This window comes from Perognathus longimembris, chromosome 3 (genome assembly GCF_023159225.1).
Source record: "Perognathus longimembris pacificus isolate PPM17 chromosome 3, ASM2315922v1, whole genome shotgun sequence".
In the NCBI taxonomy this organism is placed as follows: Eukaryota; Metazoa; Chordata; class Mammalia; order Rodentia; family Heteromyidae; genus Perognathus; species Perognathus longimembris.
The window spans coordinates 3347192-3374887 of NC_063163.1; the positions used below are offsets into that span (position 1 = coordinate 3347192).

General features: G+C 47.7%; 2 protein-coding genes across 2 annotated transcripts in view; both read left to right on the forward strand.

Annotated features, from left to right (window-relative positions):
- The first annotated feature begins 1269 nt into the window (after positions 1 to 1269).
- Arglu1 (arginine and glutamate rich 1) lies at positions 1270 to 17984 on the forward strand. The gene is made up of 4 exons (XM_048341104.1): positions 1270 to 1687; positions 7933 to 8158; positions 10463 to 10546; positions 17142 to 17984. The coding sequence occupies exons 1-4, from the start codon at positions 1317 to 1319 to the stop codon at positions 17304 to 17306; spliced, it is 846 nt and encodes a 281-aa protein (XP_048197061.1). The 5' UTR covers positions 1270 to 1316; the 3' UTR covers positions 17307 to 17984.
- Positions 17985 to 25209: 7225 nt separating this feature from the next.
- Efnb2 (ephrin B2) overlaps positions 25210 to 27696 on the forward strand; it is a 42121-nt gene continuing 39634 nt past the window's right edge. Inside the window, exon 1 of the mRNA XM_048341105.1 lies at positions 25210 to 25439. Within this exon, the coding sequence (XP_048197062.1) occupies positions 25315 to 25439 (125 nt within the window). The 5' untranslated portion in view covers positions 25210 to 25314. The remainder of the gene's footprint in view (positions 25440 to 27696) is intronic.

The following is a 27696-nucleotide window of genomic DNA, read 5'->3' on the forward strand; positions in this document are numbered from 1 at the left end:
CTTTTTCATAGTGACCTAGTTGTTGCTTTTTACAAAGGAATACATCTTTGCTCGGCCTGGACTCTGCAGGGGCTGTTGGTTCTGGGCAAGGGTTTGGGCATCCTCTACCTAGGGACATGTTCAGCTCTGCACACACACACTAGCTGAGTGACTCCCCTCACCCTCCCCTGAACCCCCGATGTTCTCTACAACGGTTGTACTTAACTCCGGGAAACTATATCACTTAATAACCGGGGGATAAACTGGGCATTGGAGGCTCACAACTTGTAATCCTGGGGACTCAGGAGGCTGAGGTCGTAGGATCGCAACCAGGCAGAAGTGGAGCTGTGGTAGAAGGCTAGCCTTTAAAGCGAAGAGGCTAAGGGACGGATGGCAGCCAGGCCCCGAGTTCAAGCCCCCAGGGCAGGCAACAAATTAAGCATTAACATGCACCAATCAAATTAAAACAACAACAACAACAACAACAACACGGGCTGCATCGTTCATCTCCTGCACGGTGCACACCAGGCAAGCACCGGGGGAACCCGCTCCCCTCAACCCCATAGGTGACTCGCGTGCATCCTCCCTCCGCGCCTCGGCTCCGCGGAGGGTGGGGTTGCCCGAGCCTGACCCACCCGGGAGCCCCTCCAGGCCCAGGCCCCGGGCCGGGTTCAAGCCTCCCCCACCCAGAGATGCGATGGATTCATTGTATCTAGTTCTGGTATTTCTTTCTTTTTTTTTTTTTTTTCTTTTTTTAACCAGGAAACAAAAGTCCCCGCCGGCTTCCTTCCGCCCGGAGCGGCGGGAGGAGCCGAGCTGGGCCGCTGGGATCCGGGAGCGGCGGAAGGGGGCCGAGCGCGCTCGGGTGCCGAGGCGGAAGGGGCCGAGCGCGCTCGGGTGCCGAGGCGGAAGGGGGCCGAGCGCGCTCGGGTGCCGCGTCGGGAGGCGGGGCCACGTTCTCCGGGGGGGAGGGAGGGGCGGGGCCGCGCGTCGGCACGCTCCGCGCAGGGCCTTGTGGGAAGGGCGGCCGGTGCTGCCTCGGCTGCCATCTTAAGCATTCCTCGCGTCGCGGCCTTCCCGTCGAGGGCGGTTTTCGCGGCGGCGGCGGCGGCCGAAGGAGCGGCGGCCGGTCGGCGGGCGTCCGGGCATCCGGGCGGGGCGGCCTTTTTCCTTCCTTCCTTCCTCCTCCGGCCTCGAGCGGGCGGCGGGGCCCCGTGGTCCGCGGCGGCGGCGGCGAGCGGCGGGCGGCGAGCGGCGGCGGCGCGCGGGGCCAGGCCGGCGGTTGAGGCGAGGGGGGCGGCCGCCGCCGCCGACCACCACCCGGGAGGGGCCGAGCGATGGGCCGGTCGCGGAGCCGGAGCTCGTCGCGCTCCAAGCACGCCAAGAGCAGCAAGCACAACAAGAAGCGCAGCCGCTCGCGCTCGCGGTCGCGGGACAAGGAGCGCGTGCGGAAGCGCTCCAAGTCCCGGGAGAGCAAGCGCACCCGGCGGCGGGAGTCGCGGTCGCGCTCGCGCTCGGCCACCACGGCCGCGTCCCGGCGGGAGCGCGAGCGCGAGCGGGAGCGGGAGCGCGAGCGGGAGCGCGCCTCGTCCCCGCCCGACCGCATCGACATCTTCGGGCGCACGGTGAGCAAGCGCAGCAGCCTGGACGAGAAGCAGAAGCGCGAGGAGGAGGAGAAGAAGGCCGAGTTCGAGCGGCAGCGGAAGATGTGAGCGCCCGGGGGGGGTGGGGGGGTGGGAGGGGGGACGGGATGGGCCGCGCCGGGCGGGAAGCAGCCACGCGGGCGGGCGGGGCGGGCGCGGGTCGGGGGGGAGTGGGGGGAGGGATGGGGTGTGGGGTTCAAGATGGACCGGGAAGAGGGCGGAAGCGATTTTTGGCGCGAGGACGGGAGGGTCCCGGAAGTAGGGGGTGGAGTCGGGAGCCGCGTGGGCGAGGGGGTGGGTGGGTGGGTGGGTGGGGGGGACGACGACGACACTCCCTGCGGGTCCCCGGGAAGACACCGGGAGGACTCGAACCCGCAGCCGGCCGCCGACGTGCATCTCACGTGGCGGGACTCCGGTCCGTCGGTCCACCAGCATCCGTACCTTCCTGGCCTCCTTGCGTGGCTACCGTGACTACGGATGCAACCGAGTGGCTGCAACTTTTATGTACAGCGGACTCGTGACGTGTGAGATGGTGGAAAGGGCTGCGATCGACTGTGTGTGTGTGTGTGTGTGTGTGTGTGTGTGTGTGTGTGTGTTTAACCCGTGAGTTCACTGGGGGGGGGGGTGTATCCTCCTTTCTTTCTACCCACCCTTGGCCTCATGATCCTCCCCCGAGCCGGTGAAATCTGGTCATCTCCGTTTGCAGATGTACCTGTTATTTAGGAAGTGTGAGAATAGTTGCTTTGGCCTTGCTGGTATGCAGGGATTTTTTTTTTCTTCTTCTTTTCTTCTTCTTCCCAAAACTAATGCTCTACCATGTGGGTGCCACAGCTCCATTTCCTGCTTTTCATTGGTTAACTGGAGATGAGAGGCCCCAGGGACTTTTCTGTGCCTAGGCCGGCTTCAAAGTGCAGTCCTCCGATTTCAGCCTCCTTCGTAGCTAGCTAGGGTTACTTCCTGTCACCAGCCCCTGGGTACTCTGCACGCACACGCAGTGTTTTATGTAGGGGAAAGCCAGATTACAGTAATGGTACTCACTCACTGTTTGGAGCAAATCACACGATTTGAGTCACCTCACGGGCTATTGGGTCTTGTAGTAGATATGGACAACCCAGCTAAACGAACTTGACTTTACTATGTCGGATTTTGCTTTGATTTTGTACTTGAAAATTGTGTTACTTTGCTGCTTTGGATCTTGAACTCCCACAAAGCCATGCGAAAGAGTGTGCTAGCCCCACCTTTAACAGTCACTTTGGCCTGAGCATGAATGGGATGTGTAGGCTTCCTGAAAGGGATTTGGCAGGGAGCTGCGTCATAACCGATGACAGAGGTGGTTGCAGCTGTTTTGCCCTCAAGTTACCCTTGAAACATTCTGGTCTTTCAGTTTTGCCTTGTTGGGAACTGTCAGTTTTGGTGACTATGTACACGAAAACAAAGATGAACCAATTGTTTCTTTCATAAGTCTTTATATATAGACGTCAGTGTTTGGGCCTTGAACAAGATTCCTACCTGTAAAGCTGTAGTTCTCAAATAACTATCAGAACTAATACAGACAGAGCTCCAAGACATCCCTGAGGTAACCTGTGCTCTGGTAAACCCAGAGTTCTACCAGGAATATTACTCCCCTTTCACTAGAAAGTTAAAGACTTGTAGGAAAAGAAAAAAGAATAACTCACAAGTTTTCAGCAAGTTACATATGAACAGAAGAGAAGAGGTCTAGTGAGCTAGAACAGGTATACACCACTTGGGATTAACAGAAACAGCATTAGTGTTTGAGAAGCCGAAAGGCAAGGCTAATAAACTCCTGTACTTTGCTTTGTAAAATCATCATGATGCCTTGGAAATACTGCAAAGAGAATACTGAACATACTTGGGCATTGGAATAGAGGGCTGGAGGAAGGACTTTTGTAGGTTTACAAATTTCTCTTGGTTAGTTTCTTTGTTGAGCTAGTATTTATCATTTAATAAGTGCTAGGCATTGTGCTAGGTCCTATTAACATAAAGATGGTTGGCCCCTTCTAAGACCTTGATCTGTCTAAAATACGGGCAATACCTAATAATAACGGGTAGTAAATTCAGTTGCAAGTATTAGGGTTGTATAAAGGAAGCATCACAGGTGGGTAAATACTTGGTTACCTTAAGGAATGGGGATATTAGAAGATAGGACTACCGGGCTGGGTATAAAAATGTGTGTGGGCCCCATCGCCCAATAAAGATCCAGAAAGGAAATGATTGTAAAGTTGAATAAAGGTGATGTGGACCGCAGCTTGTAGTTCTTAAGAATGGTAGAGAAGATAACTGGAGAGGGAAATAGAGGCTGGGAATTGTGTGGGGTGGGGTGGTGGTTTTTAGATGCTTCCTGAAGATTTGATCTTATTGTAAAAACAGGAAAGATTTTGAGGACATAAACGTCATGACATTTAAATGGGTTTGTACAGGGTGGAAACTTAAAATAGTAAGTTGAGTCAAGAGAGTAGGGGCAGTTGTTACAAGAGAAAAGAGGAACTCAAGACATTTAGGAGACATAAAGTTGAATGTGGGATGTAAGAAAAAGAGTTAACGGCCCTCATGTTTATAGCAGAATGATTGATTATTAGCACTCATCCACCAAATGTTTGTTACAGTGGTCAAGGGAGGAGAGTCAGCAAAAAGCATTGTTGGCCCTTCCACTGTGGGTGCTGCGTGGGATATACTGAGGACAAGGTTATAGGGTACTGGGCCCGAGAAGAGGGGCTTCACAGGAGTCAGGAGTGGGTGGAATAAACCCATTTCCTATTGTAGATGGAGAAAATGTGAAGGGAGGAAAGTCGTTGGTTCAAAGAGTTTAAAGAATCCCACGTTTGCTGGTGAAGTAGGTTCTAGCCTTGTGGAGCTTGGCCTCCCACTGTTGATCCTCCAGTCTCCTGAATAGTTGGGATTACAAACATGCATCACAATCTCTGACAGCATTTTGAGGCAAGGAAAAGTGTTTTATGAACAAATATACTCTAGTACTTGGAGACAACAGCGCAGATGATGAGACCTTTATGAATTCTTTACTACTAATGTGGTGCCTATCTTGGCCTCTCACACTTTGTTTTTGCACTAGGTAAGGTAATAGAAATGCTTAGTTAAGATCATTAAAGTTTGTTATGACTTTTAGAAATCCCTAAAACTGGAAAGATGGGAACTTTTGCCTTACATGATTCCCAATTAAAAACTTGAGATTTTTATTTAACCCTCTATCAGCATCGTGCTACCTTGCAAGGCAGAGAAGTGTGAGGCACACTGGAGGGAGGACAGACATCCCAGAGAGACAGCTCCCGAGCACATTCTCTAAATAATGGGTGTTAGCCTTTGTCTAAAAGTGGTTCAGTTCCCTCTTAAAGTTGAAGGCTTCCAGTGAGAAGTACCTTAACAGTGTTTCTGATGATGGTATAATTAATTTGCCATTCAATTTCATGCTTCTTGCTTGTGTGTATTGTTTTTCTGAGTTAAGTGTATAGAAAGGGAGGGGAGGATAGATGATACTGAGCTGTAGCCTTTTCTGGGCCTAGAAATTAAAGTGCTTTTCTCTCAGGTTTGAAGTAACATTGTTTTGTTTATCTTAGTACCAATAACAACAAATTAAATTCTTGGTGATACTTGGGCTTCCTCTTTGCCTGCCTGAATTCACGGGGAGTGCAGTCATGGTGGGATGTGCTGGTTCCTCTAGGAAAAAGTTCTGCAGACCGCTGCTTCTCGCCCTCCCAGTTGAGCACGGTTCTTCCCTCCTTGCCTTTGCCTGGACACTGCCTGTCTTCCTGCCCCTATGGTTTGGGGTGGTCCTTTTAGGAATAGAGAGGACAGGCTGCTGACCATTGACCATGCTGATTTGGCGTTAGCTGTAGTAGGCTGAATTTACCTGGCTTATTTTCTCCTTTTGGACTAAATCTTTGGAAACAGCGGCCATTGTGCTGTTGATTTAGGAATAGCTTGACTGCCTGACAAAACCTTGAATGAGTATCAGGTCTCTGGCTTTTTCCAGATTCCTCCATTAAGTTGAGAACTTTTCTCCTGATGTCAAACTTAGGACCTTATCCTATTCCTCCTGCCCACATTGTGTGGAACATTTCATTTGGAATTATTCCACAGTATTTATTAGGGATACTAAGTATGCTTTTCCACCTAATTGAGGGTTACATTGTACTATTAAGGTTTTTAGGCTTCACTACATATATTCATAAGAATCAGCTGACTTGTAGTGGATTATTTTTACTCAAATATCCATCCACATTCCAAAGTTGTCAGTCCTTGAGCCCCATAGAAATTGGTTGAATTTTTCCGCAGATGCTCCTGATAATTATTATTATTATTATTTTTTTTTTTGGCCAGTCCTGGGCCTTGGACTCAGGGCCTGAGCACTGTCCCTGGCTTCTTCCCGCCTAGCACTCTGCCACTTGAGCCACAGCGCCGCTTCTGGCCGTTTTCTGTATATGTGGTGCTGGGGAATCGAACCTAGGGCCTCGTGTATCCCAGGCAGGCACTCTTGCCACTAGGCTATATCCCCAGCCCCTGATAATTATTATTTATTGTAGAGGATATGTCCTCTTTCACGAAACTGCTGGGGTAAAAAATAAGGCTTACAGAAATCAGAATTCTGTATGTGATTGGAGGTTAAAAAGGGAAAGGACAGTAGTAAGTCTTTTGTACACCTTTGAAAAAAGAAAATAGCTAGTTCTTGGAGGGAGATGTTAAAGAAACAAAGAGTCCCCACAATGGTTCCGAATGTCTAGGACCTTGAGAAAAAAAAAATCAACTTTAGTACCTACTGCTTGGAAGAAAGATGTAGAAACCAAAATAAATTTAGATACTGATCTAGTAGTATGAACAGGAGGGTAAAAGTGTGGGAATTCATGCCAAGAATAGAATTGAGTGGAAATGAGCTGAAGAGTTGAAAGGTCACATAGAAATTGCCTATCTCATTCATATGTATGTAATATGAGTTGGCAGAAGATAAAAGTTACAGGTTTTATTTCATTTGTTGGGCTGTGAGAATGTTTAAGTATTAATAAATGGGTATCTTTGGAGTTAGGTACTTGCTAAGAGCCTCTGAGTTCATATATTCAGCACAAATGACTGTCTCAGCATGCTATCCACAAGAAATACAGTGTGAATAATGTATGCAATTTAGAATTTCCTGTGGCTGAGTTAAAGAAAAGAATGGAATTAATTTTAATGTAGTCTCAGCTTATGCAAAATACTATCCATCAACACCTAATGAAGTGAACATTTTTATGAGATACCTGTTTCCATGTGAATCTTCAACTCAAACTAGACACCTGTGACTAGTGGGTATCACTGATACAAAACCTGCAAGATTTCCATGACAATACCTTGATAAATACCAGTATTTTGAGTACAAAAATTTATTTTCAGCAAATAAGTTAGTGTAAATAAGTCAGTAATCATATGCTTCATTGAACTTTTTAATAATAAAATGTATTTTCACTATTCTGCTTTATCTGTAGAGAACCTTTAGTTAAAATTAGCAAGAAAAGGCCCAGTAGGAGATACAAAGTTTGAACCATAAATTGTCTATTTTCAGTGACAGCTGCACAGTTCTATTTTATAAGCCTTCTGAATCTCTTCATGTCTGTATTTATTATCTTTACTTAAGAAAGGGTAAATGAATTCAGCCTATTTGAATTGCCAAGACGTAATAGATGGACTGACTTTTCTGTAGCTAAACCCATAGACTGAGTTGATGGGCAAATAAGCAAGTTTGGTAGAAAGCTATCTTCATTATAAGCTTTATAACAAAAGTAGATTTTTTTTTAGATTGTTTCTAAGTGAAAATTAACTAGGTTCTTAATGTATACCAGTTTTTCAATATTTAGAATATGGTAGAGGGAAAGATTTTTTTATTTATTTGAATGTCTTTATTAACACATTGATAAGTGGTTTCTTTAAACTTGACATGAATTCTAAGGTGAATACATAAAATCCAGCTCAGTGGTTTGGTAGGCTTAAAATTAGTTTTGTTTTCATTCTTAGGTTTTTAAAGATATCTAAGTTGGGGCTGGGGATATGGCCTAGTGGCAAGAGTGCCTGCCTCATATACATGAGGCCCTGGGTTCGATTCCCCAGCACCACATATACAGAAAATGGCCAGAGGCGGCACTGTGGCTCAAGTTGGCAGAGTGCTAGCCTTGAGCAAAAAAAAAAAAAAGCCAGGGACAGTGCTCAGGCCCTGAGTCCAAGCCCCAGGACTGGCCAAAAAAAAAAAAAAAAAAATATATATATATATATATATATATATATCTAAGTTGTTTCTACTTTTATTTCCTAGCCGGCAGCAGGAAATAGAAGAAAAACTCATCGAGGAAGAAACAGCTAGAAGAGTGGAAGAATTGGTGGCGAAAAGGGTAGAGGAAGAATTGGAAAAACGGAAAGATGAGATTGAGCGAGAAGTCCTCCGGAGGGTGGAGGAAGCCAAGCGCATCATGGAAAAGCAGTTGCTCGAAGAGCTCGAGCGACAGAGACAAGCTGAACTAGCAGCACAGAGAGCCAGAGAGGTAACGCTCGGTCGTTGGGACAGTAGAGACAGTCCATGGCAAAACTTTCAGTGTTGGGTGTGCCTCTTGCTCAGTTCAGAAAGAGATGGAATACAGACTATCCAATTCCTTTCTCATCTAAACTTACATTGCTGCAAAGAAGGTTAATTTCTTAGCCTATTCAGTAGTGCTGACTGATACATAAAAGTTACTTCTTATAAAAAAACTTAAGGAAACTCTTTGAGTTCAATGGAACTGGCCTACATTTTTGAGAAGTGTTTGAAACTTTTGCCATGGCTGCAGGACTTACATTCTTTTTTGGGAGAGTGGGGGGAGACAGGGAGTGGTAAAGGGGAAAGGTTTACAAACGAATCCACCTATGCCTATGATTCTTTTCTGTTTGTCACTCTTACCTAGACTGTGAGAGGCTTTTTGCCTGCAGTCAGATGGAAAAGTGCAGGGCCAAACATTGGGTGACAGTACCTGCCTTTGATAAATAGGTTTTCTCACTCTTCTTTTTCCTCCTTTTATCTCTCACCCCCTCCCTAAATCCTAAATCCTTCCACACAGTGGACTAATTCTAGCAATCTGATCATATAAGGCCCTCCATTTTCCTAATGTGTTTCAAAGAATCTTTTTTTAGGAAAAAATGTCCAGATTATTCATCCACTTTTTTAGTGTCTACTAACAACTCCTTTTTTTCTCTAGAGAGTTATGAAGGAACAGGTTGTCCTTGTCTGGAGTCGAGCTAAACACATGATTTGTTTTATCAGCAGCTGGAGCAGAAGTTGAAAATGTCTTTCTGTGAGACAGTAATTTGCTACTGAAGCTTTATGGCTTGTTTGCACTGATTACTCCAGGATCCTATCACTTGGTGAAAGTTACTGAAACACTCAAGGCAGATTACTTGACCGCACTAAGTGCCCATCAACATAGTTTGCATTATGAATGTGATTACCATTGGTGTGGCTATAGAAAGTCCTGCAGTTCTGTTTCTCTTATCTAAAATGTTTGACTTGAAGCAGCAGCACATGGCTAATTGTTACTTCTCATCCTGACATTACTGTGGACAAGCTGACATTGTACTAAATCTCTGCTGTCTAGTAAACTTTGCTTGTGAAATACATCTTCCCTTGTCCTGAATTTAGGTAGACATGCCTATATTTGTAGTTGATTTCAGACACTATAAAGTTGAATATATATATATGACTTTTGTATCAGTACTGAAGATATTTTTGGAGTAACTGTGCTATCTTGTAGCGAGTTATTAATCATAGTAAGATTTTTTTCTCTTCATTTACTTTTTGTTTCATATTAACATTTTTGTTTTTTACACGGACACAATCCTCTTGACAGTCTTCCCAAGTATTAAAATCATTTGACTATGTATGCTGTGATCCGAACACTGCCCAAAGCCATCAAGCAATCTTCATATAGTTTGCATTATAAAATTTCATTAAATTCTCCAAGAAAAAAGAAAAGATGACAGAATTTTATTTCCTGACTGTGCATCCCCTGGATTCCTGAATTTCAGTTCAGACTGTAGATGACAATATAAGCTGCCTTTAGAAATTGTCACCATCTGAATGTTAAGTCCATTTGCCCCATGGAAGAAGCCCTTAGTTCCATGAAGTATGGATTACCATTTGTATTTTTCACTAACAGTAAATGTATTTTTCTTATTAATTGTTTGCCTTAGGAATGATGAATTACATTTTTTGTTCCTTCTTACCATAAACATCTGCATTCCTCAGCTCAGCCTTCCTTGTATGTTGTTTCTTTATAAATGGTTGAGCTGCTGATGCAGGTATGCCAAGCTAACAGTACAAATCATTTTAAAGAGGAAGCTGGCGCGTATGGCAGCCGAGGAGCACACTCTGCAGGACACTGGACAAGACAGTAAATATTCAACTTTTAATGCTGATTAAAGGAGTATAGGTAAAGAATACGTAGGTATACATAATTGGTGAGACAAATATTCACTTTATTTATATTTTATATATTATTTTTTTAATTTGGTAAATACTATCCAGTTTTGTAGTTGTCCTTGTTGATTTGTGTGATATTAAAGTATTAGTAATAATGGCCAGGAAACTTATCATTAGGGAGGGTTTAGTCGGTTGCTGTTTGGACTGGGAGGGATGATTTAAATTTAGTGCTAGAAACCAATTTTAGTGACTACGCAGTTTATCAGTTTGTCAGATGGAAGGTAGCTATAAAGCTACCCTGTAAGTCAGATCAAAAGTTCAGAGGAAGATTAGTAAATATTTATCAATAAAATAAACATTTTGTTTTTCTAACATGTTAACATGTCCTCCCCTTTAGGAGGAAGAACGGGCAAAGCGTGAGGAGCTAGAACGAATACTTGAAGAGAATAACCGAAAAATTGCAGAAGCACAAGCCAAACTGGTGAGTGAATGATGAGTTTTTGCATTTGCTCTGTTTTTCTTCCGTATTTTTGGAATGGTTTTGTGCTCTTATCAGTTACTTATTTTGGGACTTACTTTATTTTCGAGGACTCCCTCTCTACTACAGGCTTTCAGTTTGAAACAGGTGGGAAGAGTTGACTAGATTTTCACCTCCGATCTGGGGAGAATTCTAATGTTTGCAGCGGTTTTAAAACACATTTCCTAGGGAAGTTGAATCACCTGTCTCCAATTGTGTCTATCCTAATGTCACTCCTATTTCATCAGTGCCTAAACATTTATTGGCAACTGCAACAACAAAACGTTGGGATTAATTAAAACAGTACTGGTTTTGTACTGGTTGCCTAGTTAACAGTTACCCGACAGATTAAACTTTTCACACACTTGAACAAGTTTATCGAGTAGTGAGTGTCATGCCATGGTCATACTCTTAAAGAGATATAAAGGATATAGAACACCTAAAATTTCAATAAAGAAGGCAGTGTAAGAATAGACTGTAAAGAAATGTTTCAAAACCAGAAGGAAGTAGGCACAAGGGAAAACATTTTTGTACAAAATAGTATAAATCTGAGATGGAAGTAAAGGACATATGTGGTGTGGTTGTTTACTGGTACTTAGGGCCAAGAACTAAAGACACAGGACCTTGGTTTGAAAGAGACATCTGTAAAGTTGGTCATAAGTAGAGTAGAATGTGCTGACAGAAAGACGTTCCTTGCTATGTCACATTGTTAGGCAGGGAAGGGAGAGCAAGGTTTATTTTTTTATGTTTTTACTTGTTTTAATGGCAATGAAAAATACACAGGCATAAAGAGGTTTCAGTTCTAATCAATGGATCCCGGTAAAAGTAGGAGGAGAGTTGGTTCTAGGTGGTTTTCTTACAAAAAAAACCATACTGTGCTATTCATAAAAGATAATACTGGAGAGATAACATGGACAACTTAGTATATTACAGAGAACTCTTGGTTAAATATCTCTGCCCTGAATCCAAACCTTTAGTACTACCAAAAGGAAAAAAAAGACAGAAAATACTCAGTGGTACACACAGTAGAACCCCTCAGTTTGGTATTCCCAGCTGTGTCATTGAGGAGGAAAAATGAACCCTCTGGGTGCATAGAGTTGAAGCATACTGCAGGTGCTTGGTTTATTTTTCTCTGAACACTGCCCAGCTTCTTCTAACAACACACTGGGTTTGAACAAATGTGAACTTTTTACTGTATCTCTTCAATTGAGGACTTTTGCTTTCCTTTGGGGTACCATTTGCTGTTTGGAAGTCACCTGTCTACCAGATGCAGGGCAGAGAAGCATTGAGCAGATCACAAAGCAATTTAAACAGCTCGATGCGTGAGGAACTGGGAATTCCTTGGTTTTTCTTTCAGAATTTTTTTTTTTAGTCATGCGTGGTCAAAACTACGTAATAAATCCACAACTTGATCCTATTAAATCAGATAAAAGTTCAAGTTGAGGCTCGGCTTGATTTGGCATTTTGGCAGGGTGGTTTCTAGTTTGTGAGTTTGTATTGGCAAAACACAGCAATCTTCAGATAACTTGAAGATGGATAATGTGAATTTATTTCAAGTAGCACCTAAGATTTTCTGAAGTCTCCAACTTTATTAACAATATCCCTGAATTCTAGGTTTCTGAAATGCATGTGAATTGTACTGTCTTAGAGCAGGAAATTGGACTTTTAAAAAATGTGATAGATGTTGGTGCAAAGTGAACTTTTCCTGAGATTGTGTCAGAAAGAAGCCACTTGGGCTGGGGATATAGCCTAGTGGCAAGAGTGCCTGCCTCGGATACATGAGGCCCTAGGTTCGATTCCCCAGCACCACATATACAGAAAACGGCCAGAAGTGGCGCTGTGGCTCAAGTGGCAGAGTGCTAGCCTTGAGCGGGAAGAAGCCAGGGACAGTGCTCAGGCCCTGAGTCCAAGGCCCAGGACTGGCCAAAAAAAAAAAAAAAAAAAGAAAGAAGCCACTTGGGAAGGTAGTAGTAAAACAGGAAAGGATGAAACTCATTATGTGAACGCTTAACATATAAGTAGACAGACATGCAAGGACAGATTTTGACTAAATAGACGTTTAAAGTGGTAAAATGCATACAAATTTATAAATTGCGCATTTACAGGTTGTTGAAGTATTTTTCCCTTATCCTGGCTAAGCTCATTGTGCTATGTGAAGCATTGTATACTAATTGGTTGAGACAAAAATGTCTAATTTAAAAGATGGTAAATTGAAACTGGGTGCTTGTGGCTCAAGCCTTTTAGCTACTCACGCTGCGATCTCTGAGGATCACTACTTGAAGCGAGCCTGGTTATAAAAGTATGAGACTTCAGTAAACAGTAGAAAGTTAGAGGCACAGGAGTTTAGATTGCAACCTTGAGCAAACACACAGGCAGGCACACGCACGCCCAAGCTCGAGGCCCTTGAGTTCAGTCTGCAATACAGGTACACAAGCAGGTGAAAAGGTTGGTAATGGGGCTGCATGTGCGGCTCAAGTGGCGGAGTGCCTGCCTCGCAACCTTGAGGACCTCTTTACACCAAATGTAAAGGTCAAATATTTTAATTTAGCCTTAAATGATAGAGAAGCATCAGGTACGTGTGAAAGACCTGTTCCATGAATGTTAAAAAAAAAACACCAAAACAATCCTTATTTTTCAGCCTTATGCTAATACAGTGGAGGCAACAACTTAACAAGTAGTTTTTTGACATTGGGGAGCATACTGACATTGTATAGAATGGTGTAGAGACCAAAAGTTGGCAAAAAGAATCAGAAGAGAGCGTTGTTACACAGTTGTCACAAAGTAGAGAATGAATAAACTTGGTAAGTGCTGAGAGGAGTATACATACGGAGGAAGCCATGAGGGAAGCTCTTGTAGTAGGAGAAGATTAATCAGGAGCACTGATTCACAGGCTGCGAGGGACAACTTCAGCAGGCAAAAAGGAGTGAACGACCAAGACCAAAAAACAAGGACTCCGAGGAAGAGAGCAATTAGGGTATAGAAAATTGAAAGTGCTGCATCTGGATAGTAGTACAGTTTCTTTTATGTGAGATTTTACAAGACAAACTGTATGAAATATGAAAATGACAGTAATACAGCCATGTCTGGAGTTCTGAGTGATTTTTACTTAAAATATCCCAAACCTGACTCACTTTAGGGAACGTGGAATCTCAGGAGATAAAATTGTCTAAGGTTGAAGTTAGAAAATGATGGGGGGTTATAAAGATAACTGAAGAGGAAATAGGAATTGAGATGAAGGGAATAGAGCTATCAGTAAACTCTGGGTAAAGGAGGTAGGACAGGAAACTGGGAGGGTCAAGGAGGCCCTTCAACTATAACAGTGTAGCACATTTGCTTTTGCATAGTCTTTCTCACCAGTCAATACTAGATATGGGGTAAAGAGTCCTGGGGAAAGCAGACAAAAGATCTGTCCTAATGCACTGGGTCTAGTGTTTTTGCCGGTGGTATCTTTCTCTTTGGCCTCTACAGTGTCATGGTAAAATCCTGTGAGTGAGCTTAGTGTTCCCTAACTGTCGTGTGACTATTGCTTTGTTTATGAATGTGAAGCAGTGGGTATTTTTTGGCAAATAGTGTCAATCAGGATGGATGAAGTCAATTAGGAGCTAGTACTTAGCAAGGAGGTATAGAATTATTCCAGACTCCCAGATGGAGGGACAGGAAACCATGTTTTTTCATTACTAGAGGATCATTAAAATGAAAAAGGACTTTGTTTTGTGTTGAACCAATTTTATAAGTGGATAGAAAGCAGATGAAATACAGTTTGTGAAAGGCAGGTTATTTGTTCAGTTTAGTTCAAATGGTTGCATTATTAAGTACTTCTAATCATCACTATATTTTTGACAATGCAGATTAATAGCCCTGTTGCTGTACAATTCTAGTGAACTTAAACCATTCCTCTTAGTGACATAAAATGAAATTTGATTGTCTACTATCTAATCTCAATGCGGTAATTACTATTTTCAGTTTATTAAGTTTGATGTCCTTTAAAATTTAAGCCTGTTTCTGGGTGAGTGTGGCTGTTCCTGAGCTTTAAAAAAAGTGTTCAAGTATATCACTTGGATAATAAATTTTAAAAAGTGCTCAAGGCTAGTGGTGTACCACTTAAGCCCACACCTCCTTTTCTGGCTTTTTCTTTTTCTTCCTTTTTTTTTGGTGGTTCATTGGAAATGAAAGTCTTAACATACTTTTCTGCCTGAGTTGGCTTTTAACTGAGATTCTCAGGCCTCCGACACCTAAGTAGCTAGGATTACAGGCCTGAGCCTTGGGCAGCTGGCCAAAATGTTAACTTATTTGTTATGTGACATGGTTCAATTTTTATTAAGAAGGTAAAGGCCTCTGAGCCTTTTCTCATATACTCCCCATCCCCACCTCTAAAAGGTATATTCTGCCCTATTTGTATTTTCCCAGAATTTCTGGAATGTATCTTCAGGGTGATCTAAGCTTGCAATCGTTTTATTCTCGTGGTTGCAAAAACATAATGCACTCTACTTTGCTGTTTACTACTATGCCATTTCAGTTGACATATTTTAGAGCCTTCCTTTCAGAACAGGAAGGCTTTCCTCACCCCTGATTGCTTCCTTTAAAGAAAAAAAGTTGTGCAGTGTTGGTTTTTACATGTTTTGGTCTTTTTACAATTCCTGAATGTAGAGGTGTGAGTGCGTGCACGTGCATTCCAGTACTAGCTGGCTCGTTCCCTTACCTCCATACCTCCACTTCCAGCTTTCTGGTGGTTGATTGGGGAGACAAGAATCTCCAGATTTGTCTGCCTGGGCTGGCTTTCAACATTGATCCTAAGATTGCAGGCATGAGCCACTGGCACCTGTCTTAGAAACATGGATTCTCTTGTGTACAAGCATTTATTAAGAGAAATTCCAGACCCTAAATTTGTCCAATAAAAACACTGTACACAAAATTTTAATAGGGTCAAAATGTTACTTATTAAGATAGCAGGTGTTGTCACATGTCTGTCAGTGTGACAGGGTCCAGACGGGAGTCTGTAGCATAGGCCTCTCCAGGTTGAGGTAGTCCTTTTACCTTCAAGCCTCAGGGTTTTCGTGTGCCCCATCCTTAATATGTGTGCAAAAAGACCTTTACAGACCATAACTCAGTATGCACACTTAAGCTCTTAACCCTATAGGTGTGATGACTTACTAAAAGTGTAAAGTAGATGATGTAGAGATAATGAGAGCAGAGTGTTTTGTTTTTTTTTTTCTTCCAGTTTTATGTTTCTTTCAAGAGAGTCTTAGGGTTTAGTTCAGGCTTGTCTTGAACTCTTTGTAGCTGACCTCAGATTTGTCATCTTTCTTTGATTTCACCCAAGTGCCAAGATTACAAGCACCACCAGGCCACGCTCAGATCAGTCTCTGTTTTAAATATCAGTGAAAAGCTAAGGAAGACAGGTGGGTTTAGTAGTTCCAGTAGAATAATGGAAGTGGAAGCAATGGACAGGCATGGTGTACTGTGCTTATAACCAGCACTTAGGAAGCTTAGGTAGGAAAATTGTGGTTCAGGTCAGCCTGGACTACCTTAGCAGGACCCTAAAAAATATTAATAAGCATTTACTTAGGCTAGGAATAGGAAAACAGCTCAGAAGATGGGAGTGAATGTTCTAGATTGAGGATAGATAACTCTGAACATTTCCAGGTTACATTGTGCTTTCTTAGTATTAGCACCACTCACATTTGGGGTTCAGTTTTTGTTCTGAGAGCTCTGCACTGTACCTGTCCTCTCCTCTCTCACTGTCTCCAGATGTGACATCTAGAACAATCTCTATGCCTTTTGGGAGGGCTGAGTGATTGCTGGATGGGTGGATAAATCACTATGAGAACAAAATGGCTTGAATGAATCTCTTGGTAAAGTGAGGAAATCTGGAGAACACAAGAAGGCAGTTGGTTGCTTGAGGTTGAAGGAATTTAAAAGGAACTAATTCTTCCATAGAAAAGGAAATGCAGAGCTGTGCGCTGATGGTTCACACTTAGAATTCTAGCTATTCTAGCTACTACTGAGAAAAAGCTGGGAAATGGTACCAAGGCTCAAGTGGTAAGGCCCTACCTACCTAACCTTGAGCACAAAGAGGCTTCTGGGATAGCACCCAGGCCCCGAGTTCAAGCCCCAGGACCAGCAAGAAAAAAGAGGGGCTGGGGATATGGCCTAGTGGCAAGAGTGCCTGCCTCATATACATGAGGCCCTGGGTTCGATTCCCCAGCACCACATATACAGAAAATGGCCAGAAGTGGTGCTGTGACTCAAGTGGCAGAGTGCTAGCCTTGAGCAAAAAGAAGCCAGGGACAGTGCTCAGGCCCTGAGTCCAAGCCCCAGGACTGGCAAAAAAAAAGAAAAAAAAAGAAAAAGTACAAAAGTACAGTTCTTTTCTCATTTAATTCTTGTTCCATTACTATTTACTGTCTATGCAAACTAGGTAAGTTTAGGTAAACTTCAGAAATCTGCTATATGCATTGTACTGGTTATCAATTGACATTTTACATAATTTAGTTTTAGTATATAATAAGTGAAGGTAAGAAAATGATAGAAATTTACAAATATTTCTTTTAACTTGCAGGCTGAAGAACAATTAAGAATTGTTGAAGAACAAAGAAAGATTCATGAGGAAAGGATGAAACTAGAACAAGAACGGCAACGACAACAAAAAGAAGAACAAAAAATTATCCTGGGCAAGGGGAAGTCCAGGCCAAAACTGTCCTTCTCGTTAAAAACCCAGGACTGAATGACAGACTGAACTTTTTACAAAGAAAAATGGAAAAACTTTGTATTGTAGCTTCATGTTGAAGTGTTTTTTTTTTCTTTTCTTTTTTTTTTTTTTTTAATTTGGAAAATCTGAAAAGTTAGCTTGTTCTAATAGGGGCTATGCTCTGCAATCCCTTTTATCCCCTCCCCCCTTCACCCTGAACTTTAAGAGTCAAATCCTTATCAGATCATTGCCGTCTTGTAAACAGTGCTATATTTTTCACTTGTTTGGGTTCTGCATTGGTGGTCTGAAAAAAAGCAGATCACTTTGTGAACTATAAAATGGTCTGATAAGGTTTTTACTGGCCACTGACTTCAGAGTTATACTCTGTTTACTCCATCAATAATGCTGGTTTTGCTGACTTTTTGTTTTTTTATACACTTATAAAAAAAGGAAAAGTCGGCGATTGCATTGGAAATGCTAGTGTGTAAGTGGACCTGTGCAGTGTGTTGTTAGCCAGTGTCTTTGTGATGCTGGCGCCCTTGACGTTCCCGACGCAGGTAAGGAAACAGTTGGACAGCTCTGGTAACCAGAATACATGTGGACACTCAGTATTGTCTCTGTTCAGCTTGTGTTTACGTCACTGACAAAATCAAACCAGCATTCCCCATTGTGTAAATAAATGATTTTGCTGAATAAAGTAAAGTCTTAAATTCATATGTTTAAGCAATTTTTTTTAAGTTCTGTTCAAGTCTTAAAACGTGGGTGGTTTCCTTTTTGATGGTCAATTAGAAGCCTTAGAATTAAACTATATTCTTGTTTGTACATTTAACTTAGGGTCAGTATGTACACTAAATATACTTATGAATTAATACCTCATGGCTATTTTAACAAATTTATGAAGATAGAATAATCACATCAAGTGTTTCCTTTAAGACACCTTAAGCTTGTGCCTCTGTTTTAGGAATAAGATATCACCACAAATTATACTGTAATACAAAGACTGAAAAATTCACTTAAAGATTATGGAGTATTAGATCACTTTTCAAAGGGGCCATCAGAAAGAAATTAGCTTTTAATATATTCTCAAAGGCTAAACCAGTCAACTTGTCCTTGCATGTTTATTTGGGGGGACAAAAACATTTAAAAATCATATCCTTTTATGCATGTGAAATCTTACGGATGACCTTACCATCTTATACACTAAGATCTGCCTCATCCTTATAAGTCTGCTGCCATTAAAATGTTTAAGAAAATGATAGTTATGAAAATGTTACCTGTGGTACATAAACATGTCACAGTAGAGAAAATAAATGTTCCCCAGGAGGGCTGAAATCTTTAAGACTGGAAACCTAAGTTAATGAGATGACTAAATGGTCGATTATTTTGTGTGTGCATGCCAAGAGAACGTAACTATTTTGGTTTTGAGCTCTTCAATGGGGTGGTACGGAACAATGAAATCAGTTTCAGTATCTTTAAAGATAGAATTTTACGTAGGCATGAACCTGTAGTGAGAACCTTCTAGTAACTAAAGATACCTCTTACTCTAATCAAACTTATTTCTCTGGAGAATTAAGATTGGCTATGAATCATATATTGATTAGCTATAAGTATTCATAGTTCTTAGAGTTTTTTAATGTAACTTTCTGGGGGATGCAGATTAATTGTTCCTAAGTTGTGTACCCATATTTATTTAAAACTTGATTTTGCTACGCCAGTGTTCTAAACCTTGTACCTAAAGGGCATAGCCTGGACTTAAAAGGCTTTAAGATTGACCCGCCACACGTGTCAAGTCGTGGTGAGTCCTTGGACGCCGTGTCTGCTTACCGCTGGGAGACGCCGTGGAGATCCTAGGGGCCCTCAGGCTTCTCTGTTAGGCTCCAGGGATGGATGGGATCGTTAGCGCACTCACAGTCTTCCCTGGGCTGCAACGAGGTAGTAGGTTGTCCCCTTCGTTTGTGCCCACTGCCTTTGTACATAACTATAAAAAGCTAAAACTGTTCCTGACGGTAGTTCACATGTTCCCTAACTTATAAATACGCTTTCATTTGCAATTTGTTTCCTTAGGGTATTCTTGATGCGGCATAGAATTAATAACTAATGACTGTTTATTTTTATGATCTATTTAAGATATGTAGTTGGTTGCCATTTCTATTGTTGAATTTGTAGAATTATCCATTGTATAAACTAAACCTTTCAATTAGCATGGTGTCAGGACTCTTTAATGCTTCAAGTAGGGGAAGGGGCTTAATAGTTGAACTGGCTCACTTTCCCCGAGATGTAGCCAACCGGCCTGGGTCTCCCCCGTGGTGACCCGGACATGTGTTTGTGCTCTTGGGCAGCGCTCTGGGCAGTTTGTTAGTTCATATCCTCCCGTTTCATAGTTCCAGAGGAGCACTGCCTTAATTGTTTTTGATGCATTTTCCCAGAGTACATGCAAAGAAGCATAGAATCCTGGCTAGCGTTGTTCTATTTACTTGTATTTTTAACACTTGTGCCACGAGTTGTTACTTGAGTCCTTTTGTTATTTTGTGATTGTTTTTGTATAGTTCTATTTGGAAATTCAGTTGTCCATGAAGTGACAATTGAGTAACGTACAATAGTCACAGTTGATAATAACATACTATACCCTCTGTTATGTAATTGGTTGCACTGTTTGATGATTAGGTTGTATTACCTGATCTATAATGATTTATATATAATTTACATGAGTAAATGGAGCTAGGAAATGCCAGAAAGGAAGAGGTACAGAGAAGTATAAATTTAGGGTACCTGCATCATCATTCCCCGCCCCCCCCCCAATATTGCCTTTAAACTTTGACAAATAAGAATGGTTTTTACCCAGGTAACAGTGCCCTGTGAATCACTGTTAGGTCCTTTTGTCCCTAAATCGTCATTTGATATAGGTACAGTGCACTTTATTGGGCATTACATTTTTTTTTTTACCATTCCACTAATTTTATTTTGATAAATATATTTTCATAAAAATATATTGTTAACATCTGATAGGCTTATTCTTACTTTGAATGAGTTAGTCAGTAGTTCTGGCCTTTGCTTTCTATTGTGGTATATACCAACAGATATATTTCACATAAACAAAAAGCATTTTGAATTTCATACTTTCTAAGTGTAAAGAGTTCCTAAGACCAAACATTTAAGAACTGCTACCTTAAGAATAATTTGAAAATTTCTTCCCTTAAAGTTTTTTCTTCACAGATGAATCAAATGATCAACTCTTCCTAACACTTCCCTTCTACCATGTATTGTATTTATGTGACCGTACAAGGGTTTGAATTCAAGGCCTGAAGCTCACCAGCTTGCTTATTCAGGGCTGGTGCTTGGCCATGCTTCTAGCCAGGCTTTTTGAGGGTTAATTGGAGTTGAATTCTCAAACTTGGGCATTACATTTTTAAATAATAGTGTTAAACTAGTGGTGGATCAGTTGTGGTAACAGGTTGTTCCCCCCTCCCTCCATTTGAAATTAGTAAAGTGATCACAGCATAAGTGTGTTGGTTACCAGACATCAGTAGGATTAAGTGCATTTTTTCATTGTATACATTTGGGTAGTTCTTAGGTGTTTGCTAATGACAGAACTGAAGGAGTAGGTAACTTTACTGGTCCGAAGTGTTGGGGACGAAAGGGGTTGTAAAGGCTTCAAGGATAAAATCGGGTCTCATTGCCACTTAGGGCTGTCCACAGTGACTTACCTTGTATATACTTTTCAGATTGCCAGTCAAGTCAGTCCATAAAGGGAGAATCCTGAATAGAGAAATTGAAGTATTAGAAATGATAGAAACTTGCAGAGCCAGCTGTTACCTGTTATCTCCAGCATTAGGTTTGGCTGGCCTTTCAAACCTCAGTTTGCAAATAAAATGGTTTTTCCCCAGTTACCCAAGCTAGTTGGAACCATTCCTGTATTCTTTCAGGTATGCTATTGTTTTTTTCTCTTATTAATAATGCTATTTATTTTCAGTGGGCTGCATCTAGAGATTGAGATGACAGTCAGTGGAATATAGGGTTTTCTTCCAAAAAGAGTGTTCTGTAAGATGTTTTAGTACTAGAGGGAAAAGTGACCCAACGTAGAGTGAGAGTAATGCAGTACTTTTCCTGTCAGATACAATAGATTCTGAAAGTAAGATGCTTCAGTATATAGAATTGTGGATTTTAGAAACGTGAATGGGGAGGGCTTTCAAGGAAGGATTCTAAAACTGTCAGGAAACATAATTTCAGAAGCTTACAGACAAATACATAGCTTAACCATCAACATAGATTTTTTTGGCTGAGTTAAATTTAGGTGAGCTGTTTTTACTGAGATAATGCTAAATGTTTTGAAGTAGGTGGAAGAACTGATAGAGGAGTATGTACTAGGAATTTATAAGAAACCTCTAAGGATCAAAACATGTTTTTTTGGGGGGGGGATTCAGAGGAATAAACATGGTTGCTAAGTGAGTTTTGTTTGACTTAAATCCCCCTTAACAATTAGCCTTGTTGGCTTATAAATTCATCTCAACGTTAAGGATATCTTCCTTTGAAAAATTTCTCTTGTTACTTAAAATTGTTCCTCACCTGCAGTGAAACGAGGCTCAGTCCTGGTAAAAACTACAGATTGTCAAGCATGAACAAGAATGCGGTTGTAAAGTGAGGTGCAGATGCAGAGCTGGACCGACCGGTGGTGGTTCATTTAGCCTTCCCGTGCTCGAGTTGGTGCGTGAACAGGAGTGGACTTTGTGCATCTCGCTTACGATTGCTGATGCTTCTTCCCACTTGGTGTTCACAGCAAACCTAACTACTGAAAGTGATGTCCACACACTTCCAAAAACAAAAAATTAACAGGAATTCGTGTGAGGTTTTTTTGGTTAATGCACGCTTTTTAAAAAAAATGTATAGCCACATCCCCCTCCCCCCCAAGGTAAAAAAAAACAACAAAAAACCTTCTGGATGTCAGAATATCTGATTTACTGAACACGGTATTTTTGGAAGCCGGGCTATTTTCAGACAATGCAAATTTCCTGCCTTTGCTCGCGTCGGTTTGGAGCGGATGCAGGGGCCCGGGGGTCACCGCCTGCGGGAGCTCCACCATGCGTTTGCTAAGTGTGCAACCCGAGGGAGGGAACTCCTAACTCCCTACACATCCCGTCCAGTCCACCCGTGCTGCATGCAGCTCCTGGAGTCGAACACGGGGCCTCCTTGCCTCACCCGGCGGGCCGGGTGCGGGCATGGAAGCTGCTGGAAATCACGCTGCTCGGGACGAAACCTCCATCCGCCGGGAGGAAGAGGAGTCGGGTTGGTCGGTGCTTTGCTGGCCGCGCGTGTGCGTGCGTGTGATCGCGCGGCCTCGCGTGGGTCCCCCTCCCCGGAGGGGGGGGTCTGAGGTCTCCGTGCGCCCCGGGGCGCAAAGCCCGAGGTCCTCCCCCGGGCTCCGGAGCGCACACGTGGGTCGCTCGCCGCAGGTGGACGGCCGGCTTCCGGGGACGCGGAGGCCGCGGCCGCTAGTGGGCGCTGTGGGCCCGCGGAAGCCGCGGGCGGGCGGGGAGGCAGGCGGGGAGGCCCGGGCGCTCGCCGGCCCCGAGCTGTGGCTCCGCCGCCGGGGCCTCCGCGGGGTGCGGGCCGGGGCCGGGGCCGGGGGGGTGGGGGCGCGGGGCCCGGCCGGGCCGGAGGGGGCGTCCTTGCCCCGCCCAGCGCCCACCCGTCGTTCCCGGAGGGTTCTGGGCCCCGCTGGCCGGGTCGAGCCCGCTGCGCTGACCCTGGGGTCCCCAACCAAGGACGAGCTCCTTCCCTTCCCTTCCCTTCCCTTCCCTTCCCTTCCCTTCCCTTCCCTTCCCTTCCCTTCCCTTCCCTTCCCGGGGAGGCTGCGCGGGACCCGCGGGGGGCTGCTGCGCGGGAACGGGCTGTGCGGGGGCGGGGGGTGCAAAGGTGGGGCTCGGGAGGGGTGCGGGGTGGGGAGGGGGGGGTGCTGGGTGGGAGCGGGGTGGGGGTCGGGGAGGGATGCGGGGTGTGTAAGGTGGGGTGCAAGGTGGGGCGGGGTGGGCCGGGGTAAGGTGCAGGGATATGTAGGGGTCTGGGGTGCGGTGTGTAGAGGTTGGGGTGTGGGGTGGGTCGGGGTAGCGTGCAGGGTGTGCACGAGCTGGGGTGCAGGGTGGGGCGGGGCGGGGTGCGGGGTGCGGGCCTGTAGGAGTGGGGTGCGGGTGTGCATGAGTTGGGGTGCGGGGTGTGTCAGGGTGGGGCGGGGTGCCGCCTTGTAGGGGCGGGGTGCGGGCTTGTAGGGGTGGGGTGCGGGGCGGGGTGCGGGCTCGTAGGAGTGGGGTGCGGGTGTGCATGAGTTGGGGTGCAAACTGTGTCAGGGTGGGGCGGGGCGGGGTGCGGGGCGGGTTGCGGGCTCGTAGAAGTGGGGTGCGGGGTGTGCATGAATTGGGGTGCAGACTGTGTCAGGGCGGGGCGGGGTGCGGGGCTTGTAGGGGTGGGGTGCGAGGCGTGTCAGGGCGGGGCGGGGTGCGGGCTTGTAGGGGTGGGGTGCGAGGCGTGTCAGGGCGGGGCGGGGTGCGGGCTTGTAGGAGTGGGATGCGGGGTGTGCATGAGTTGGGGTGCGGGGCGGGGTGCGGGGTGTGCATGCGTTGGGGTGCAGGGCGGGATGCGGAGTGGCGTGCGGGCTCGTAGGAGTGGGGTGCGGGGTGTGCATGAGTTGGGGTGCAGACTGTGTCAGGGCGGGGCGTGTCAGGGCGGGGCGGGGTGCGGGGCGGGGTGCGGGCTTGAAGGGGCGGGGTGCGGGTGTGTGACGGAGGGGGCCGGCGCGCGTGGCCCCGCACACGGCAACCCTCCTTTCACCTGCCGTGGACGCCGGGCACCGGGGCGCGGCGCCCATCGCTCATCTGCGAGTCGGGACGCCCGTCAGGCAGCGACGGCGCCCGGCCGGGGGCGCGGCGGGCTGGCGGCCAGGCGTGGACACCGGCGGCTCGTTCGCGGCCGCGGTGCGCACCCGGCCGGCCCGGCCCCCCCCGCGTCCGCGCCCGGCCGGGTCCCCGCCGGGGTCCCCGCCGGGTTCCCCGCCGCTGCCCTCCTCCTCGCCGGCAGCCGGCGGCGCGGCGCGGCGCTCGGGGCGGGAGGCGGGGCTCACCTGTCACGGGCGCCCAGCCTGGCCACGCCCCCCGAGGGGGCGGGGCGGCGAACGGACGGGCCGCGCGCCCAATCGGCGCGCGGCTGGGTGGCGGCGGGCCAATGGGCGGCGCGCGGCGGGGCGGGGCCCCGCGTTTATAGCGCCCTGACAGCGCGCCGGCCGCGCTGACTCTCCTCGGCGGGGACGGCGGTGCCCACGGCCGGAACGAGGAGCCGCCGCGCGCCGCGGGTCCCGAGCCCTCCCCGCACACAAAGGCCCGCGCGCGTCCGGCGCCCGCGGGGGGCCGAGCCCCCGCCTACTTGCTCCTCGCGGACCACAGAGGAGCCCGAGGCGGCGCCCCCCCCCACCCTTTTTCCGCTCCGCGCTCCGGGACATGGAACCGCGCCGACGCGGCGCCCGCGCCTCGAGGCCGCCGCCGGCTCCCCGGGATCTATAGTCCGCGGCGGCTCCTCCGGGCGCTGCGCCCGCCGCCCCGCGCCGAGGCGTCTCCGCTTCGGGCCTTTGTCCCGGCCCCGCGTCCTCCCCGCCTCCCTGCGCCCGTCCGCCCGTCCGTCCGCCCGTCCGTCCGTCCGTCCGCCGGCCGGCCCGCCGCGGCTGGCTCGGCACCCTGGAGCCGCACGGGAGCCGTCCGTCCCCACTGCGTCCGGCGCGGCGCCCCGGAGGAGCCCCGAGTCCGCCGCGCCCGCGCGCCCGACCCCACCCCGCGCCCTGAAGGAAAGGGGGGCTCCCCCCCCCCACCACCACCACCACCCGGAGGACCAACGCACCTGGGGGCCGAGCCACCGCTGGAGCCGCCCCGCGCGCACCCCTCCGCCCGCTCCGGACTCCCGGCCCAGCTCCCCACCCCGGAGGACTGGGGAGCCTCTCACCGCCCCGGCCCGCCGCGTCCGGTCCCTCCGGCCTCCCGGAGAGCGCGCGGCGGGGAGCGGCCCGGCCATGGCCGTGAGGAGGAGGGACTCGCTGTGGAAGTACTGCTGGGGAGTTCTGGTGGTTTTGTGCAGGACTGCCATTTCCAGGTCGATAGTTCTAGAGCCCATCTATTGGAATTCCTCGAACTCCAAGTAAGTGGCGTCCGCGATTCCCGCCCCACACCCCCCACCCCACTCACCCCCCCCCTCTCCACCTCCGTCCCGCCGCGGGGTGCGCCCGCCGCCGTCGGTGGGGGTGGTGGAGGACGGGTCGGCCCCGCGGTGGTTGCAACCCCGGGGCTCCGGTCTCCCCCCCCCCCCCATCCTCCTCGCTGCGCTCCCGCCGCCTCCTCTCAGTGGATGGAGCTCATCAGCCTCGGTTTACCCACTCCCAAGGAGGCTCTCTCCCCCCGGCATCCTGCGAGCGCCCCGGGGACCCCCCCTCACCCCACTCCCGATCGGAGGAGGAGGTGCCCCGGTGGCGTCCTTCTCCCTCCCCCCCACCCCCGGACCCTCGGCTGGTATCGGTGGACGAACGTTTGGTGGGGGGGGGGGGGGCACAAAAACGGAGCTGAGCGACGCGCAGCCGCCGGGGCCGTCTGCGGGAGGGAGGCTGGCGGGGATGCTGCCCGCGATCGATCGCCGAGAGCTCGGAGCGCTCGACGCGCCGCCCGCCCGCCCGCTCCGGAGCCTGGGCGCCTGGGCGCCTGGCGGCGGCCATCCCCGGACAAGCGGGCGCTGGGAGCCCGCTTGCTCCGCAGGAGAGAACTCGGGCGGCCAGCCTTCGTCTCCCACCCCCCCCACCCCATCCCCCGAGATAGGCCGTGGGTTCCCCCCACTCACCCACGAAGGCCCTCTCTGCCCGTGGCTTCTTCCCTTTAAAATGAAAAATTAAAACCAGTCCCCCCACCCCCCAACTCTGCGCGCTCCTGGAGTCGGGGTTAATTTCCAGAACGCCTCCTGCAGAAGCTCAGGGCCCAGCCCCGCGAGGCCCCCGAAGCCTCCTTCCTTCCCTCCAGGGCTCTCTCTCGGGCAGGGGAGGATCCGATCGTGGGGTAGACTGGCGCTGCACCCCCACCCCGAGTGCAGGCGGGAGACGGCTAGGCCTCAGGAGGGTGACTTGGAACTCCATGGCGAATTTAGCACCTCCAATCCATCCCTGCCTTCCTCCATTCGGCCCTTCGCCCTCATCTGCGCACTCGGGGGCTGCCTGGTGGTATCTCATTCTTGGGGCTACTTTTTAGAACCACAGCTCCCTCTCTCCCCTCCCCCTCCCCCCCCAAAAAAAGCGCCTCACAAGATCTTGGAATTGGAACCTGGAGGAACTTGGGGGGGGGGGGAAGTATGGAGACCCTGGCCGTTTCTGGAGTCAACGGTGGGAATCCGAAGCGAGACCAGTGGCCTAGTAGGGGGCCGGGTCTGTGGCGCGTGGGTTTAGAGAAGTATCTTAAAAGACAGGGGATTGATGTAGAAAGCACGTCTTAATCGAAGAATGAGGCCGACTCTCCTACAAGTCGTGAGTTGGACCTTCTCCCGGCCTGTTCACCGAACGCGGCCGGGTGGAAAGGGCCCCAGCGTTCCGGCGTGCTCGGTCGTCTGGTTGGAGCCGGGGTTGTTTTGCGCGGCTGGATGGCCCTTGCAAACCACTGGCCGTGTGTTTGAAAGTTCCTTAAGGCTGCCTCCTCGCGCACACTCTGATCTCAGCACAGAGGTTGTAATAGAAACGATTGCATTTTCTGTACGGGGATGCCCAAGAGCGAGGGAGGAGGCATCATCAGGTGGAGCGGCGGGAAGGCGCCTGACTTGGGGACCCGTGCGCCCTCGCCGGAGGAGCCGCGGCGCGGAGTCCTCCCCGGCTCGGCCCGGCCCTGCCCGGCTCGGCTCGGCCCGGCCCGGCTCGGCCCGGCCCGGCTCGGCCCGGCGGCTGCGCGAGCGCGCAGTGCCTACAGAGGTCACCCTTCCCTGCGCAATGCAATGCAATGCCAGGCAATGCAAGGCAAGGCGCGCGCGGCACGGTGGCCGCGCCCCTCCCCCGGCCGCCCGCCCGCCCGCTCGCCCACTGCTCACTTTCTCCCCGCGCTTTCCCTCCTGGAGGCTGCATCCTTTTTTATTTCCTTGCGGGATTTGATGCTTATGTTTAAATCAAGTTGGGAAGAAATTCCCACGAATCATCGCTCGCATTGTTGAGCTCCCTCCATCCGTCTTTGCCCCCTTACATCTTTGTGTGCCTTTGGGAGGAGGATTAGAAATATCTACTTGGACTTAAAAAAAAAAACAAACAAACAGCAACAACAACAAAAAAGGAGAACAGTATTTCCATCTAAGGCTCAGGCAGTGATATTTTCGCGTTGTAATGTGTTAGAGGAGAGGCATGGGAGAGAGTGATTCCCACAGTCGGATTCCACTGCTT